The sequence below is a fragment of the Schistocerca cancellata genome, chromosome 6 (assembly GCF_023864275.1).
Source record: "Schistocerca cancellata isolate TAMUIC-IGC-003103 chromosome 6, iqSchCanc2.1, whole genome shotgun sequence".
Lineage (NCBI taxonomy): Eukaryota > Metazoa > Arthropoda > Insecta > Orthoptera > Acrididae > Schistocerca > Schistocerca cancellata.
The window spans coordinates 469,978,377-469,998,053 of NC_064631.1; the positions used below are offsets into that span (position 1 = coordinate 469,978,377).

Genomic DNA, 19,677 nt, shown 5'->3' on the forward strand with positions numbered 1-19,677 from the left:
TAACTACCTTACCTCCGAGCAAAAGGACTCGCCCATCCCACGTCATCGTGTGCACAATCGAGGGAAACACAGTCACTTATGAGCGGTCTAACGTAACGGTGTCACTACGCTTTCGAAACAGGAACAACGGAGTTGGACTCCCCGCACTTACGTTCTTGTGACTTTGATTTGATTCCGAAGATGAAGGAACCACTGAAGGAACCACTTCGTGGGATTCGCTTCAAAACTATTCCAGAGATTCGACAGGCAGTAGTCCGCTCCATTCGCACAATCAACAAAACAGGCTCTGATAACGGTATACTACGCCTTCCACATCGCTGTCAACGGATTCTACACAACGCTGGTGACTACTTTGAAGGGCAGTAACAGGTGCAAACATGTAACTCTTTTGTATCGGTTGTGAATAAATAGTTGCCACTATTTAAGTTCCAACTGTCGTACATACGAAACCACCAGAAGTCACTCGCTAAGCTACATACAGAATTAATGAATTTGCGCACTCTTAATTTGTGCTTTACCTTTAGTTTTTAGTTTGTCAATGAAAGTTTACTTTAAGTGTCCTACAAGTATCGTACAAGACAAGAATGAACATTTACTAAAACAGAAAATTTGGACTAAAACTGGTCCGTACCAAACACACAAAACTGGCAGTAAATATTTAATAAATTTTCATATTCTTAAGACTCTCGGTGATTGCATGGAAAAGAAAGGGACACTGCTTGGTAATAATGTCAGAGGACAATGACAACGCAGGTACCCTACAAGTTTTAACTATTGCATTTCATTATTCAAGTTATTCATACTATGTGCTGCTGGCGAAGTATCTATATTACTAAGTTGGACAGTTAACAATCTTACGATGTTTTAGCTGTGGGGACGACGAAGAATGTAGCCGACGACAATGCTGAGCTGCCGTTGCTGCTGCTGCTGCTGTTCGATAAGAAGAACCCCGAGTCGCCTCCAGAGCCACGGATAATTATGGCACAGGCAATAAATAGTTGGAATTGCAGCTTCCTCCGCCTGTCCACACCAACCGTGCTTCAATACTCGCGGGTTAACAAATCTGGCGTGTCTACAGCGGCGCGAGCATAGCTGCACGCTGCGGCGGCGAGAGCGCCCAACAATAGGGTGACCATATTTTCTTCGGACAAAAGTGAGACATTCATACATTTTCTTGGCCAAAAAGTGGGACAATTTTTATTTCTCGTTAAATATCACTTTTAATGCTAACATTTCTTCTTCCTCTGCAAATATAGCCTTCACTGATATTTGTGTGTGTGTGTGTGTGTGTGTGTGTGTGTGTGTGTGTGTGTGTGTGTGCGTGTGTACAAAATCAAACAAAGAATGAAAAGACTGGAAAGAAGCACATTTCAAGTTTTCAGAAATTTACTTATTAAAAAATGTAACATCTATAACACAGGATGTAGAACAAAATACACTGACAATCACTACAAAAAAAGTTCTTAGTGAACACAAGGAATTTATGGTTTTGTGGATTCCACACTGCAATCATATTTCTTCGAAGATGAAATTTCATTCAGCAACTCATGTTTGCCTAATAGGTATGAAAAGAAGTCAGTGCAACTGTATTTACTGAAGTTTAAACAGGTCAGTAAAATACATTTAACGCTCCTCACTGTAAATCTATTCCTCTCATCTGTCCACTGTGACGATAGTAAGCTGAAAACTCTTTCAACATTTGCAGTGTTGGCAGGGAGTGAAAAGAAGTACTGCGCTATATTAAGCGATTCTCTGAACTGTTCATTACACTGGCAAGATCTGAAAACCTACACCATTTTTCATGTGCCATTAACTGATTCCATTGTTCACTGTCTGTTTCCACTTGTTGTTTTACAAATGACTGTATATGAACTATTTCATCAAATAAGAGGCTGTCATTTACTAGAATGCCCTTTTCATTTAGCCACATTAAAGTATTTTCAACTACTGACCATTCTGGTGGTTCTGTGAGCATCATGAGAACACAGAAAACTTAGCTATTCCCTGTGACCATGAGGATAAATAGTCTACTGAATCATCATAAAACGTTGATACTGCTATGTCAAATTTCTTAACAGACTGGTCATCACAATCATTCAGCAGTTTTTTTTACACTTAGTGGTAGAAAATGTTCATGTTTCCTTGAATTTAGACTTGTCAAAGGTTTATTTAAGACTGCTAATGCTTCACATATGGAATTATTCTGTTTCTCAATGCTCAGAATGGATTGTTGGAAAACACTCATTTGTGAATGTACAAAAAGTAAATAACATTCATTTATAGGATCACTGAAAAAACTGTTTAAAATTGCAGGGAACTTTGAGTTAGACTGTGACAAAAAGTAAGATTTCAAAGGATCATACATTTTCAAGATCCTTTCTATGGCTGGCAACAATGAAAGCCACCTTGTTTTGGAAAAGGAAAGTAAATTTTTATAAGTGACACCAACAAATTCACAGAGTTCAGTGAGTTCTACAACACGAATAGAAAAAATATGAAAATGATTGTACAACTTCATGACAATGCAGTCAATGTCAACAGGTAAAACATCACAAGCACTTTGAAGTGTGCTATGAACAACATGTGCTGGACAACCTATGCCAACAATGTTAGAGTTTTTTAATTTCTCTTTCAGATGTGTGAAAACATTATTACCCTCTTTCTTCATTATCCCCCCCCCCCAGAAATTACAGTTAGTATTGTCTGCACCAAATGCAACACACTTTGAGATGATACTGAATGACTGTATAACATGAGAAAGATAATTGGAAATTGTTTCGGACTTTTCGTTCAGCAATTCATCGAGATCAAGCAATTTCGTCTGCAGTCCACCCTCACTTACAGAAAAATACTGAACTATCACAGGAAAAATTTCCTGATGCCCATGGTTGCTAACATCAGTAGATATTGAAAAGTACTTGCACTGTTTGCAGCAGCTATTACCTGTTTCTGAGGATGCGGAGCAATAACATTGTTGATAATTGCTTCACACTTTGTTCTTCCACACGAAACATTTTCTGCAATCTTAGAATCAGGAAATTTTTTTTTTGTTTAGTTGAACACTGCAGTCATTAGAACGATAGCTTTGGTGGTGTTTAACAACACGGAATGACAGGGTTCCTTCTGCTGCAGCTAAGTTTTTATGTTCCTGTGTATTTCAAGTTACAAAATATCTCGTCATATCTCTGATTCCATATGATGCTTGAGATCTGCACCACCACCGTGAGACACGGATGCAGCACAGTTACATACGTTACATTTTGCTGAGCAGTCATTGTCTGTAGCAGTGAAGCAAAGAAATTTCCTCTGAAGCTCTTCCGAAAACTTTGATTTTCGTTTCGGCATCGCCACGACGCGCTAGCACTTCAAGAAACTGATATTGAGTGCTGACAACAATGTCAAGCAAAAGCAAAGAAAATAATAGTACGCAACAATTATGGTGCTTAAGCTGTACATTATCAGGGGGTGCCAACATACGGAATGTCAGTATCAATTGATAGTTTATAAAATCGACACTCAGAAAATATTTTAACTACTTTGTAAATGTGTGAAAATAATCCTTGAAAATCGGGACAAACTGCTTGTTTTTTAAAAAAAGTCGGGACAAATTTTTGAGCCTCAAAAAACGGGACAATCCCGATTAATCGGGACGTATGGTCACCCTACTCAACAAATACTTCCGCACTCTTACGTAATTCAGGCTGCTCTGCTTCCTCCCTGCTCGCAACGCGACAGAGACTCTCCACACCCAAAGATAAACAACGGCACAACTACTACCATTTCGCCTTTGCGATCAATGCATTTCAGTGAATTACCCAGCAGTTTACAGTATTTTCATTATAATTACAATCAATTATATACAGTCAAAATAAATACACTAGTACTTTGATGACGTAGTAAATATAGTTTCTGTAATAGATCTTACAGCTTCAGAATCAAAAATATAGTGCAAGTTATCAACGGATGTAAAACGGAGAAAATTTTGGATGGTGCAGAAGGTATTATATCTCCATTTTCGGTGTTACACACTGCTTAATGCTGCCTACTCACAACGCATTGGTCGAATACATAACTGTTGTCTACAGTTGTTGTCTCAAGCTGCCACCACAGTTAATGAGCTGAAGTCACTTATACGCCAAGAGTAAAATCAGCGTCCGATCGTTTTGGACGGATGGTGTATCCTCGAGCAACATAATGGTTCTAGTTTCCCTTCGATAACAGTTGTGCACAGTACCCACATAAGAAGAGCCGTGTTGGCTAATATGTAAAACTAGAGAAGTCACACTTTTGCCTCTGCAACTATTGAAAGGGTGAAACCCTTCTCAGAAACCATACATGAAATGTATTCCCATTTGCGAATGTGGACATCAGCCGTATAATGGAATCAAGACAGTGAAAATTTGTGCCGGACTGGGACTCGAACCTGGATTTCCCGCTTCTCGCAAGCGGTCGCCTTACTGGGCTGCTTCTGTGTTGGCAGCACTGTGTAGCGCTTGCATTGGATCTGACTGCGCTTTCTTTGTAAGACACTTTGCGGCTGGTTGGACTCGTTGTTGGAAGTTAATCGCCAGTAGTGTTGGGCAGTTGGAAGTTAGTCGCTAGCAGTGATGGAAGTATTGTTGGGCAATTGGAGGTGAACGGCCAGCAGTGATGAATGTTAAATGTGAGAAGTTAGCATTGATGGAGGGTAGAGGTCTGAAGTGTTGGCGTAGGCTAACGATCTGTACATGTTCGACTTGGAGACTGAATATTATTCATGATTATATACCTTTGTACTAGGTGTCAATGACGATTTAGACTCGTGTCTGAACTGGATGTCACATTATTAAGGTAAAAATACATTACTTGGTTTGCAACAAAATCTTTCCTTTGCCAACCACATGCCTATTAGTAGTGGCCTTAGTAGTTAGAATCTCTTATTTAGCTGGAAGTATTGACGCTCACTGTATTGCAGTAGTTCGCGCAATGAAGGTTTTTGTGAGGTAAGTGCTTAATGAAATGTATAGGTTATTGTTAAGATTTCTTTTTAGTCAGGTTCATTCTTTTGACTTAATCAGGTTGTAATTTTTTTTTAGCAGTCAGATTGCGTTGCGCTAGAATATTGTGGGTCAGTGTTGACATGATAAGAGAAAGTAGGCCCAGTACGTTCCGGTTTACCCAGCTGTTTCAGAATAAAATAACGTAGAAGTTTCATCTTCTCAGTCATTCTGCAATTTATGTACAGACACACTCAATTAAATAAAGAAGTTTCAGCCTTATCGTTAGAATATCCAGGCACGACTCATGGTGAGACCCAAAACTCCATTTGTCGTCAACCACGTGTCTGCAACCTACACTTCTGCATTCATTATGTATATTCCCGTGCAGGGGAGACATTTTAATTGAAAGTCGCTTGGCCGGTGTCTGCGGATAAGTACAATATTGCAGTGCCTTTGCTGTTTCAGAAGCAACACACGCACTGCAATATCGTATACGTTAGTCTGGCATCTCTAAAGATACCGTTTGGCTTTGTGTCGTTGAGCCACACGTTTACTCTCTCAATGCAAAATGATGTTTGGCTCGAGGAAAGACCATACTATATGTTACCCGAATTGCTTCTCCCATGCCTACACATCTCCGTTCTTAAGTAAACAATTCGTGTCAGTATTTTGCAACTATGACTTACTTAGGTGATGCTTCCGTAATAAATTATCGGAAAAAATAATACCCCTGAAAAGACGACGTCAATTTTGATACGATGACGGAATATCGCCTCTCCCCGATGTTATTCAATCTGTATATTGAGCAAGCAGTAAAGGAAACAAAAGAAAAATTCGGAGTAGGTATTAAAATCCATGGAGAAGAAATAAAAACGTTGAGGTTCGCCGATGACATTGTAATTCTGTCAGAGACAGCAAAGGACTTGGAAGAGCAGTTGAACGGAATGGACAGTGTCTTGAAAGAAGGATATAAGATTAACATCATCAAAAGCAAAACGAGGATAATGGAATATAGTCGAATTAAGTCGGCTGATGCTGAGGTAGACGTTTCTGAAAGTATTTGTATGGAGTGTAGCCATGTATGGAAGTGAAACATGGACGATAAATAGTTTGGACAAGAAGAGAATAGAAGCTTCCGAAATGTGGTGCTACAGAAGAATGCTGAAGATTAGATGGGTAGATCACATAACTAATGAGGAAGTACTGAATAGGATCGGGGAGAAGAGAAGTTTGTGGCACAACTTGACCAGAAGAAGGGATCGGTTGGTAGGATATGTTCTGAGGCATCAAGGGATCACCAATTTAGTGTTGGAGGGCAGCGTGGAGGGTAAAAATCGTAGAGGGAGACCAAGAGATGAATACACTAAGCAGATTCAGAAGGATGTAGGTTGCAGTAGGTACTGGGAGATGAAGCAGCTTGCACAGGGTAGAGTAGCATGGAGAGCTGTATCAAACCAGTCTCAGGACTGAAGACCACAACAACAACAACGACGGAATATCCCAACTGGGAGATAACAGACATGCTGATAATGGGTTCAGCTTCGTCTGCCGACAAATAGCGTAGTGGCACAGCTACCATGGCGCCATCTGTGTCTACCACGTAACAGGGAACGCTCAACGTCGGAAGGTTCAGTGTGGTGCAAAAGTTTGAAACAAGCACGCAGCTAAGCTACGAAGACGCACCCGTGCTTCTTACAGCCAACTGAGAAAGTTTTAAAGGGATCAAATTATGGGCGGGACGATCCTTTCAGATAATTGCCTCACAAGTTGGACGTGCTACGTCAGTTGTGCAACGATGCAGGTATCAGTAGTCACGTGAACATTCTCACACCCGCAGAGGAGGTTCTGCAGGTCTATGCAGCATAGACACCTGCCAGGATCGTCGTATTGTAAGGGAAGCTTTGACAGATCGTACAGCTACAACAGCACAGCTACAAGGGCTTGTGAGCCCAGACGTGCCAACAAGAACCCTTGCGAATTAGCAGTGGGAAATGGGCAGACATCTCTCTAGCCCGTCTTCCACTCACGCCACAACATCGACGTGCACAACTTAACTGATGCTGTCAGAGAATCACTTGAAGGACGCAATGGGGGGCCGTCGTATTCAACGATGAGAGTAGATTCTGTCTGCACGAAAATGATGGTCGTCTGAGCGTACGGCGTAGACGTAGTGAGCGCTGCCTCGCTGGGTGCATTCGTCCGGGTCGCATTAGCCGCATCCCAGATCTTAAGGACTGGGATGCAAAAGTTGCAACCCTTGTTCACCTCTGTTTTTCTTGGGAGGGGGATGGGGACTCTAATCAGCTCTCGATACATGCAGAATGTTGTTAGATCCGTTCTTTCGGCGTTCTTGCAACAGGAAGGTAATGTGTTGTTCCAACAGGATAATTGTCGACCACACACTGTCCGTGAAACTCGCTGTGCTCTGCAAGACGTGTAGCAACATCCCTGGCCAGCATGATTCCCAGACTTTTCTTCAGTTTATCACGTGTGGAGTATGACGGGACGAAAAGTTACTCGTGCGTCTCGTCAGCCAACAACTCTTACGAACTACATGAACAGCTCGAGCAGGCGTGGCGTAGCGTATCCCTGAACAGCATTCGCCATATGTACGGTCGACTGGATGCCAGAATCAGCGCCTGCATTGCCGCCTGTGGATACTACACCATGTACTAATGCGGGGGTACCACAGAACCGCTTGTGCTATTGATCTTTAAATGTAATCATTTGATGTACTCCATATGCACTGTTGCAACAATAAATCTTCAGTGAATTGGACACCTCTAAAAGGTTGTACCAATTTCTTTTCCCGACACCGTATTTTGTCACATTTATTATGGTTAATAGTCTCCCTCAGTCATTCAGTGGAGGATCTCGTAGCCCAAATTGCTCCCAATGAAATATCAGTTTGGTTGGCAACAGAAACTGGGCGGCTATAGACACCGAGGCGCGGTTCGACGGTGGCGCCATCGGGCGGCAGGCGGCTTCGGGCGCAACAAGCAATTACAGCGGCGCGGCGCGGCGCGGCATTTTGCCGGCCGGCGGGGCGGACGACTCGTTAAGACGGCAGCACAGCCGCCGCCGCGACTACAGCTACAGCTGCAGGTACAGGTACAGGTACAGGTAGTGGCGCCCGGTCACGACTCGCGTCCCCTCGCCTCGTGCCAACAGCAGCGGCCGGACCCGGCTGCGGAATGCGGGAAGCTCGGCAGCGCTGTTCCACCTCAAGAAGTGTGGCAGGTGGCCAGTGATGACCACAGCTGAAAATTCAGGTGATCGGTAAATAATCACATAAAACGTAACATTAAATACATTCAAAATAATTTGTTATACATTTGTATCAGAAATCCAATACCAATAGCTACGGACCAGAAAATTCCGCGGAAATAATAGGGCGAAAAATAACACGAAACTGCCGGCCGGTGTGGCCGTGCGGTTAAAGGCGCTTCAGTCTGGCACCGCGTGACCGCTACGGTCGCAGGTTCGAATCCTGCCCCGGGCATGGATGTGTGTGATGTCCTTAGGTTGGTTAGGTTTAAGTAGTTCTAAGTTCTAAGGGACTTATGACCACAGATGTTGAGTCCCATAGTGCTCAGAGCCATTTGAACCATTTTTAACACGAAACTACCGAGTTTTTGTGAAATCGGAGAGTTTTACGAGAAATTGCGAAGTTCGAAATTTTGCCATACAAACATGTCATAAATCTGAGGACGGCAGCTAACTAATACTCGTATCTAAAAGTCACTGAATGTTAAAACTGCATTTTGACTTCTAATCTCCGCAAGACTGAGGCCCATGTGTAATCTTAAAAATGATAGGTCATTTCCCGTGTAACGGACTTCGATGTGACGACGAAAAAACACCGAATTTGACAAAAAAGACCGAATTTTCCAAAAATGACATCGAATATAGCAAAAACGACACTGAATTAGGTAAAAATGACACCGAAGTTGGCAAAAGGCAATATTTGGCAAAAAATCATCGGTAGTCACAAAAAATAAAAAAGTAACACAAACTTTAGCAAAAAAGACAGCAAAATCGACAGCAAGTTTCGCAAGAAACTGTACTGAATACGGTCAAAACAATACCAACTTTGGCGAAGAACAGACACTTAAAGTGGCAAAAAGTAAGATCGAATATGGCCAAAAAAAGACATAATTTGACAAAAATTCGAATTTGACCAAAAAGTATCGACATCGTCGAAAATACATCGACTTTTTTAAAAAAGCACAAGATTGCCAAAAAAATTCAATTTGGAGAAATCGACAATGAAACTGCCAAAAGATTTAAGCTGAAGTCGGAAGAAACAACACTGAATTTGTATACATCCTGACTTTTAGACACATAGAACGGTGTAAATGTAAATAACAGAACAACGATAAAATTAAAGTATATACAGAACATTAGGTGGCGACAGAAAATGTATAAGAATTATAAATATAAATAAATAACACGTAAGTAATTTCTATGTTTAATTTCATAATAGGTTACAAAACAGAAAAACACTGACCTACAGCTTGCTGGGAAGGCAGGAAAAGCCATGTCATTACCAGTAATCGTTAAAAACGTCATACTACTGTCGAATGCCAACCAAGCTGTAAATTTCTCATAATAGATCATTTTGCATAAACCATTACCAGAAACTGGACTACAACAGTAAAACTTAAAAAAAAAGATGGGCAATCGTAATCGTAAATTCCGCACTATTTTCGAAGTGATAGAAATATGTAGATCGGTATAGGACTCTGTCTCGTATACTTTGGTATATGTTCGAGAATTCACAATGGATGGACATACTGCACAGTCATCTATCTACATACTTAGTCTAGTATACGGTACTCGCAAATTAGTGGGGAGGTGGTTTAGCGATGATACAGAAAATGGGAAGCACGCTCATATGTCACTCGTCGACGCTAAAATTACGGAAAAAAGCTGGTAAAACTGCTAAAATTGATCGCACTGTCAACTGTGATGCTTATTACAGTACATAAAAAGACCTTTTTTTCCATCACATCTGTCCACAGGTACACTGTTGATTACCACATAATAATTGACTGACATCACTTGTTTGAGATGGAGAGAGAGTCTTGGTGGAGAGGCAGTACCTTCCAGGGATGACCAGCACCGAAACAGTGATCGCGTGGTCCTCCTACAGTACAGGCAGTGAAACTTTACACTGGTTTCTGCAGGTGACTTCGATCACTGGCCACCTGCTCTCTGTATATTTAATAGGATCGCCATATATGCTCGATGCCAGCATACAGAAAATGGTTCTGAGCACTATGGGACTAAACATCTGAGGTCATCAGTCCCCTAGACTTAAAACCTAACTAACCTAAGAACAACACCCACATCCACGCCCGAGACAGGATTCGAACCTGCGACCGTAGCAGCATCGCGGTTCCGGACTGAAGCACCTAGAGCCACTCGGCCACAGCGGCCGGCCAGCATACAGACGGTATTTGTTTTCGATATATGTGTAACAGGAAAGAGAGGTGCAGTAAAAACCTTATCGGGTTCTCTAACAGGTGACGTTAGAAGAGTTTTTATAGTTCGTAGATGTTTTTCTCTGTTGGTTGGTATAAAATAACGATGATAGTGGAGACGCACTGCACTGCAATAGGGAACTCATCATCCTTCTTCCATTTCCCGTAACAGCTTGTTCTGTCTTTTTCTATTACCTCATGTTGCAATAGAAAGCTTCGTTTGGCGCTGGCCTGGCCTGGTAGAGCTACGACAAAATGTTCCAACTTCCTCCGAGTGGTCAAAAAAGACGCCACTGTCGCATTAATCAGCACACACTGTTTCTCCATGGGTTTCAGAAGGTCTTAGATATAGCGCTCTCCGCCTCCTCTTCAGTTCCGACTTAAATGGCGACTAAACCATGGACAAAGCTGCAGGGAAGGCGGGGCAGAGACAGAGGGCTGTCTAAAACCACTATGAAGTTTTATTGTAGCAGATAAGTTCAAAAAAGGTGACTCATTTCGAGATATGAGAGTACCACGAATATGACTCACTGGTGGCCGTAATCATTAGAAGATATCTCTGTAGGATCCAACATAGGTATGTGGTCAAATGGAAAGGCTTGATTCCAAATCGCAGACAGTAAAGCGTAACACTGTAGATCTGAAACGCCTGTGTATTGGTCTTAGGATTTTGTATATTTCTTGCGACCTCAAACTAGCATTGCATTTTTGTGTTTCGTTGCATAGCACACCATGCTGTATGTGATCATTCTCGATGAAGCATCATCCACCCTCGCCTATAATCCAGTGGATATATCGAAGAACCTGGGGACAGAATGCGTTACAAATACTGTTTGTTAGTATTAGAAATATCTAGCGGCGGCATGAGGGAGTTGCAAATACCGGCTTAATACCACGTTCCTTAGCCGAATCACTTTCTACATTTAGTGATATTATTACGAGCTTACACCACTGGCGCCGTGCACCTGCACTTTCGGTATGTTAATACACTCCTGGAAATGGAAAAAAGAACACATTGACACCGGTGTGTCAGACCCACCATACTTGCTCCGGACACTGCGAGAGGGCTGTACAAGCAATGATCACACGCACGGCACAGCGGACACACCAGGAACCGCGGTGTTGGCCGTCGAATGGCGCTAGCTGCGCAGCATTTGTGCACCGCCGCCGTCAGTGTCAGCCAGTTTGCCGTGGCATACGGAGCTCCATCGCAGTCTTTAACACTGGTAGCATGCCGCGACAGCGTGGACGTGAACCGTATGTGCAGTTGACGGACTTTGAGCGAGGGCGTATAGTGGGCATGCGGGAGGCCGGGTGGACGTACCGCCGAATTGCTCAACACGTGGGGCGTGAGGTCTCCACAGTACATCGATGTTGTCGCCAGTGGTCGGCGGAAGGTGCACGTGCCCGTCGACCAGGGACCGGACCGCAGCGACGCACGGATGCACGCCAAGACCGTAGGATCCTACGCAGTGCCGTAGGGGACCGCACCGCCACTTCCCAGCAAATTAGGGACACTGTTGCTCCTGGGGTATCGGCGAGGACCATTCGCAACCGTCTCCATGAAGCTGGGCTACGGTCCCGCACACCGTTAGGCCGTCTTCCGCTCACGCCCCAACATCGTGCAGCCCGCCTCCAGTGGTGTCGCGACAGGCGTGAATGGAGGGACGAATGGAGACGTGTCGTCTTCAGCGATGAGAGTCGCTTCTGCCTTGGTGCCAATGATGGTCGTATGCGTGTTTGGCGCCGTGCAGGTGAGCGCCACAATCAGGACTGCATACGACCGAGGCACACAGGGCCAACACCCGGCATCATGGTGTGGGGAGCGATCTCCTACACTGGCCGTACACCACTGGTGATCGTCGAGGGGACACTGAATAGTGCACGGTACATCCAAACCGTCATCGAACCCATCGTTCTACCATTCCTAGACCGGCAAGGGAACTTGCTGTTCCAACAGGACAATGCACGTCCGCATGTATCCCGTGCCACCCAACGTGCTCTAGAAGGTGTAAGTCAACTACCCTGGCCAGCAAGATCTCAGGATCTGTCCCCCATTGAGCATGTTTGAGACTGGATGAAGCGTCGTCTCACGCGGTCTGCACGTCCAGCACGAACGCTGGTCCAACTGAGGCGCCAGGTGGAAATGGCATGGCAAGCCGTTCCACAGGACTACATCCAGCATCTCTACGATCGTCTCCATGGGAGAATAGCAGCCTGCATTGCTGCGAAAGGTGGATATACACTGTACTAGTGCCGACATTGTGCATGCTCTGTTGCCTGTGTCTATGTGCCTGTGGTTCTGTCAGTGTGATCATGTGATGTATCTGACCCCAGGAATGTGTCAATAAAGTTTCCCCTTCCTGGGACAATGAATTCACGGTGTTCTTATTTCAATTTCCAGGAGTGTACACGCACCGTTTACAATACACACCGTTGGTAAGGTATTGGATTGGTAAGCAGGGTACATGGGCTGCTGACCCGATTTGAGGATACAAAAACTTATTTACACCACGTTAATTAAAGCAGAGCACTGGTAACAACACAACGATTAATTAGCAACTTCAAATCGTGGTGACCTACACCAATTATTCAATTATTTAAAAGCAATGAGAATAATTGGAAAAAATTTAAATAAAAACAGCCTTATGACTCCAACTTTAATAAAAAAATTACTTTAAACAAATTTAACTTTAACATAACTGCAGTCCGCAGCTCGTGGTCGTGCGGTAGCGTTCTCGCTTCCCACGCCCGGGTTCCCGGGTTCGATTCCCGGCGGGGTCAGGGATTTTCTCTGCCTCGTGATGACTGGGTGTTGTGTGATGTCCTTAGGTTAGTTAGGTTTAAGTAGTTCTAAGTTCTAGGGGACTGATGACCATAGATGTTAAGTCCCATAGTGCTCAGAGCCATTTGAACCAATTTTGAACATAACTGCAGATCTGAGATAACTAGTTGTAAAATTAAGTGAATTATCAGTCCATGTGAATTTGAAAAACAACAATTTCTAAAAGCTATTAGGTTTCAAAAATACTCAGATAGCAAGATCTCATAAATACGTGAATTAACTATTATGGAAAACATTCGGCACTACAATGCTATGATAGTGTGAAAGATCTACACAGCAGTCAGCGCCTTCTCGACGTTTGGCGTTCACATCGGCCGCGCGTCTGAATTCCGTGCTCTTGAGCTCAAGTGGCAACAACAGACAGCAGGGCCTGCGCACACCAATAACGTCTTCTAGAACACACAAACCCAGTATTATTACAAAGTTCACTAAAATACTAAAACCAACAGCCAAGCACTGAGTAGCGCCAAATGCAGGAAGAGATGTTAAACCTTATAGTGTGACAACCGCATTTACTATTAAAGCAATGGTTCATTAAACAATCTCCAATGATGTAAAATTTCACTTGATAAATTTATAAAGCACAACAAGCTCAGTCCGCAGCTCATGGTCTTGCGGTAGCGTTCTCGCTTCCTGCGCAAGAGGTCCCGGGTTCGAAACTCGGTGGGGTTAGGGCTCTTCCCTGCCTCAGGATGAGTGGATGTTGTTTTGTTGTCTTCATCATCAACATTCATCCCCATTACGGTCGGAGGAAGGCAATGGCAAACCACCTCCGCTACAACCAGTCGGCGGTGCGGGTCTCCCGCGTCGTTCCCTACGGTCCTCCGAGTATGGGACCTCATCAACAAGGTCAAGGTGGTAATGACCAGACAAGCCGCACACAACCTTAAATACCAAAGCACCGTTTGACGTTGCAAAATTGTTACTATTATAGTTGCCAACATGGTAGAAGTTTGCAAAAAAGTGGTTCAAATTTCTCTGAGCACTATGGGACTTAACTTCTAAGGTCATCAGTCCCCTAGAACTTAGAACTACTTAAACCTAAATAACCTAAGGACATCACACACATCCATGCCCGAGGCAGGATTCGAACCTGCGACCGTAGCGGTCGCGCGGTTCTAGACTGTAGCGCCTAGAACCGCTCGGCCACTCCGGCAGAAGTTTGCAATTCCGGTTTAAATTAGTGGCTGAAGTTTTATACAGAGAATAAAATTAACCACTTAACATATTAACAATAATAATTAAAAAAGGAATCGCCGAATATCGGCCATACTTGTAATTACAGATAAATGCAACCGAACCAGTGCATAGCGCAGTTACATGGACTTGCAATACCAAGTATCCCGGATCCACGTCCAAGTGTTTAAGGAATAACTGGCGAAAATCAAAGTTGCTACACGGAGCAGTCAGATCCAAATGTTCCACCTCAAAATGGCTCACCAGGAGCTCGCTGTTAACATACACACCAGGGTAAACTCCCGCGCTCTCCTCAGGAATCGAGATAGATACGACTCATAAGCAGAGACTTCGTTGACCAGTGACTGCTTCCGCACTCCAGTTCCGCTTGGCGTCAGGCTCAGTCGCCGGAATGTCAACACCGGGCGTCCTCGCAGCACACCACGCGCCGACTGACTACTCGAGACGTTCCGTGCGCTGTCTTCTCTCCGTCTCTGCCGCCGACCGATTCTCCATCAGTGACCCCGACCGAGTCCGCGCGAGCCGCGGCCGTCTACTTACGAGGGCGCTAACCAACCAGGACGCCGCAAAGCGCGTAACTTCGACAGAGAAACTATCGTGCCGAGAGCATCGCAGGAAGTCACGGCTCAACCGTTTATATTCAATGTCGCGGTATTTGTATGGAAAACCACTTCATTCGGAGGAAATAGCATATCTCGATTTATAAAGCTTGTACAGTTTCTAACATGGATATAGTTAGCGATACTTGTCTGCGTCGGTCGAACCAAGACTACTTTTGATGCAGGGCGACACCTAACACAGTCGTTGTGATCGTGTTTTTTTTTTTTTAATAGCTGGTGCTTATAAGACTTTTATGTCCCTCTCCCTAAGATACACTGGTACCACTCGCAAGAAAAACAAATGAGACATGCCCATCCATCCCGGATTATCGCTCAATATTTTTTGTGTCACCAATATACAGTTATTGGCAAAGTTTTATGCGTGGTAGGGGATGTGTGATAGATTTTCTGTGATCAGCAGGCCTATAAAGCATGTGTACTGTTTTCAGCGCCGCTCGGTTAGAGGCGCCATGTCACTGATTGCGTGTCCCCTCCTGTCGGCGGTTCGGAGTCCTCCCTCAGGTATGAGTGTGTGCTGTTCTTAGCATAAGTTCGTGTAAGTTAGTTTAAGTAGTGTGTTAGTCTAGAGACCGATGACCTCAGCAGTTTTGTCCCTTAGGCATTCACACACACAAACTGTTTTCAGTGGTCCGACATGTGCAAAGAAAATGACAATGTCCTGTCGTAAGGAAGGTATGGTTTTAAAGTAGAAAAATGCAATAGCCGTAAAAGATTTTTTCACGTGGATAATTATGTCCAGTCATAATAATGCTACAGATTTTGATATTTCTAGAGCCACAGTCGTCAGGAGGGGGTATTTCGACACATCGCTCATTGTCGAATGTCATCAGATTAAGGCTACAATCGTAACGTTTAATTGTAAGAGTAGTGATAAAAATGTGGATGGTTTCCTAGTACGATTCTGCCTGACAGGCGGGGTGCGTATGGCGGAGGCAGCATGTGGCGGGAACGGTTGACATTTGTGGCAGGGACCACCCAAACTGGAGAGGCTGGTGTACGAGAATGCAGGTACCAAACTGTGTCGCCCTCTAGGCGGGTGAATTGCGGACTAATACTCAATACGTGTTGATCAGGCTTCGTGACAGCGTTTTTTACGAGTATCTGGGGAAATTTGAGAAGATTCGATATGAACCTGTGTTTGTGCTGCACAATTACTCCCTCCCATGAAAACTGACAGGGCGACTGATTCTGCTCATTTCCCGTCTTTATTTTTTTGAGAGAACATCGGTTGCGATATTTATTATGTGCATCTGGATGGTGAAAAACAGGTGAGACTTTTCCAGTTCTACAGATATAAGGAACGCCATAGTTGACTTTATAAAGTACAAGGATAATTTGGAACCGGCCGAAGTGGCCGTGCGGTTCTAGGTGCTGCAGTCTGGAACCGCGAGACCGCTACGGTCGCAGGTTCGAATCCTGCCTCTGGCATGGATGTGTGTGATGTCCTTAGGTTAGTTAGGTTTAACTAGTTCTAAGTTCTAGGGGACTAATGACCTCATAAGTTGAGTCCCATAATGCTCAGAGCCATTTGAACCATTTGATAATTTGGACGGTTATCTCATTGACATCAGTAGTCACTAAAAATACGAGTGTAGCTACCAGTTCCCTCCACTTTTCCAAGTTTTCACGTAAAGATATAAGCAAATGAGGTAAGTTTCTAGTTACTCAGTGGTTTGCAGCGCGTACCACCTCACTCCACCTCACTAAAGTTTCGGGTTTCTAGAGATATAATCTCCACTCTGTCATTGGAGTGATGTGTGCAAGCGATCGGAACCATACTGCTACGTGCTTGATATCGGCAACTATCGCATAAATTGTGTGGCAAACCACGTGAAAATACATATGTTCTAGTCTGGAGATGAGTGTAGAAAGCACGGCAGCAAACTACCAAGCAGGTCGGGGCCAGAAACAGTAACACCTTTGTGCTGGTAGAACCAGCCCAGCCCTTGTACACTAGTATGGAGAGTGACGGCTGACCGTGGAGGGCGCTCTGATCGCGCACAGGCAAGTGTGTGAGGTGGTAGTTGACTTGTGACCGGTCGCTGCAGTGGATGACCGACCGACTTCGTGGGAAATATCTAATGTTGCGACTGTATACAGTGCATGTACTTACGTTTTTTGGGGGGAGAGGGGAGCAGGGAAGTGGAGTGGAGAGGAAGGAGTGGGATTAGGTTCGTGGAGGTAGCTCAATCGGCCTATTTTCCCGCCAAAATTTGAGCTTCCCGCCATGAAACCACTGCAACGTTGCCACAGCTAAAGCTGTCATCTTGGATCAGCCGTCTTAAGTAAATCTGACAACAGTGTAGAGCGGGGTGATGCTGTCTTTTCTCCCACTACCTTTTTGGCCCAGTTCGGCAGAAATTTTCACTGTCGTCGTTCCGTTATACACCTGACGGTTCGGCAGAAATTTTCATTGTCGTCATTCCATTATACAGCAGACGGTTGTCCAGATTTGAAACTCCAAATACATTTCATGTAAACCATCGTTAACATGTGACTCTGGTCGTCTTGTGCTGTGGTGCTAGTTGTGTACGGTGAGTGGGTGCGTTGTCTTTCTGCACACGCCGTATTATGGCTCTTGGTTGGAGTAGCCTCGCCTTGCCTTGGACAACGCTCTCTCGCTGCATTTGTGCTTTAAAAGTAACGGGGTGTCACCTGTGGCAATATCGGCTGTTGTAGAAGATGTCACGTAAATTCTTTTAACAGATGCTGAGTTCATTCCTTCAGTTGACGGACCATTTTCAGATTCAGATTGGTATCAACTAACGAAGACCTAGCAAACATAATTCCACTATCATCTGCATTCGTAATGTATGAATTGTATCGTAAGTTAACCGGGGACGTAGAAACGACGGAGAGGCTCCGTCCCCGCCGCAGCCGTAGTGGTCCACAACCCCACGACGACTACCGCAGTTCACTTCACCCCTCCGCCGCCCCACATCGAACCCAGGGTTATTAAGCGGTTCGGACCCCGGTGAACCCCTCAGGGAACGTCTCACACCCCTATGTTTGCGTGGTAGATGATGATGATGGCGTGTGACGAGGGCCTCCCGTCGGGTAGACCGCTCGCCTGGTGCAAGTCTTTCGATCTGACGCCACTTCGGCGCCTTGCGCGTCGATGGGGATGAAATGATAATGAGTAGGACAACACAGCACCCAGTCCCTGGGCGGAGAAAATCTCTGACCCAGCCGGGGATCGAACCCGGGCCCTTAGGATTGACAGTCTGTCGCGCTGACCACTCAGCTACCGGGGGCGGACTGCGTGGTAGAGTAATGGTGGTGTACGAGTACGTGGAGAACTTGTTTGCGCAGCAATCGCCGACATAGTGTAACTGAGGTGGAATAGGGGAACCAGCCCACATTCGCCAAGGCAGATGGAAAACCGCCTAAAAACCATCCACAGACTGGCCGGGTCACCGGACCTCGACACAAATCCGCCGGGCGGATTCGTGCCGGGGACCAGGCGCTCCTTCCCGCCCGGAAAGCCGTGCGTTAGACCGTACGGCCAACCGGGCGGGTGCATTCGGAATGTAAGTGAAGTAACTCTGCGATCAGGACTACCCGCAGCCAAGAAGCCGCCATGTTGCGTCATTCATATGCGGTGTAAAGGCGCATGGGGTCTGCACGCTGTTCCCCTGGGCACTGTAAGTATGGAACTGCAATATCTCTTTCGAGGGAGGATGAGTGAGTGAGTGAGAGAGAGAGACAGACAGAGAGAGAGAGAGAGAAGGAAGAAGGTGAGAGGTTGGGCGAGTGAGAGACGGAACTAATTATCACATGTCAGCAGGAGCATTTGTCCACACATTTCGTTCACGTGGAACGCCGCTCGTATTTCACCACCTTACTGTTTTCGGTCGCAACCTGCTCGCCAGAGTCGGTGCACACGCGGATCCTATAAATAGAGCGGACGCCGGTTTTAGGAGTCAACGCCCACGGTTGACGGCAAGCCGTGCATCCCTTCGATCGCGATAACAGCCGTGGCGAATCTGGACGCCGCGGATAGGATATCGGCCGGAGCGCAGCAAGTGATTTAAGCTCGCCTCGTGGCCGCAGGTAGCGGCTGCGACAGGCACGACTGCGCCGCCCGCCCGCTACAAATGGATCGCAGCGGCGGCGGCAGCGGCGGCGGCGGCGGCGATAGCCATCGCGACCGGATCGGATGCCGCGGCTGGGCCGCCACCGCGGGTACAGCCTGCCGGCCGTCCCAAATCCCGGCGAGGCGCGGCAGGTTCTCTATAGAGTCCAGACTAGAGTGGAGTGCCGCCGCAGCCGCCGCCGCCGCCGCCGCCGCCGCAGCCGCCGCCGCCGACATCTGCCCCAGCACGCCGGAGGCGCTGACGCGGCCGATTTTACGGCCTCGTCGGTTCTCACAACTCGTTCCACAGGAGAAGCAACAGCGCCAGCACTACCGTTGCAGCCTGCTTTCGTCGGTATCGGTGCAGCGTGTTTAGCTGCTGACGTATGTAATATTTAACAACTAGTGGTGGAGAGGACGTCACCTAGGGTACGGGAACGAGAGACAGGGCTAGCCAGCATTTCGCCGAATATCG

At 45.6% G+C, this 19,677-nt stretch overlaps 1 protein-coding gene across 1 annotated transcript; it reads right to left on the reverse strand.

Annotated features, from left to right (window-relative positions):
* Nucleotides 1-8,037: 8,037 nt before the first annotated feature.
* Nucleotides 8,038-19,439, reverse strand: LOC126088386 (uncharacterized). The gene is made up of 2 exons (XM_049906525.1): nt 19,168-19,439; nt 8,038-8,239 (listed from the first exon to the last, which is right to left on the reverse strand). Exons 1-2 carry the CDS (start codon nt 19,437-19,439, stop codon nt 8,038-8,040), a joined length of 474 nt encoding a protein of 157 aa, XP_049762482.1.
* Nucleotides 19,440-19,677: the final 238 nt, after the last annotated feature.

Bases quoted from the DNA above. Each gene is read 5' to 3' on its own strand.
- LOC126088386 (XM_049906525.1), bottom strand. From the start codon at position 19,439: ATGTCGGCGGCGGCGGCTGCGGCGGCGGCGGCGGCGGCGGCGGCTGCG. The intron at 8,240-19,167 runs GCGAGCTTAAAT...CTGAATTTTCAG, and splicing joins CCGCTACCTGCGGCCACGAG to CTGTGGTCATCACTGGCCAC.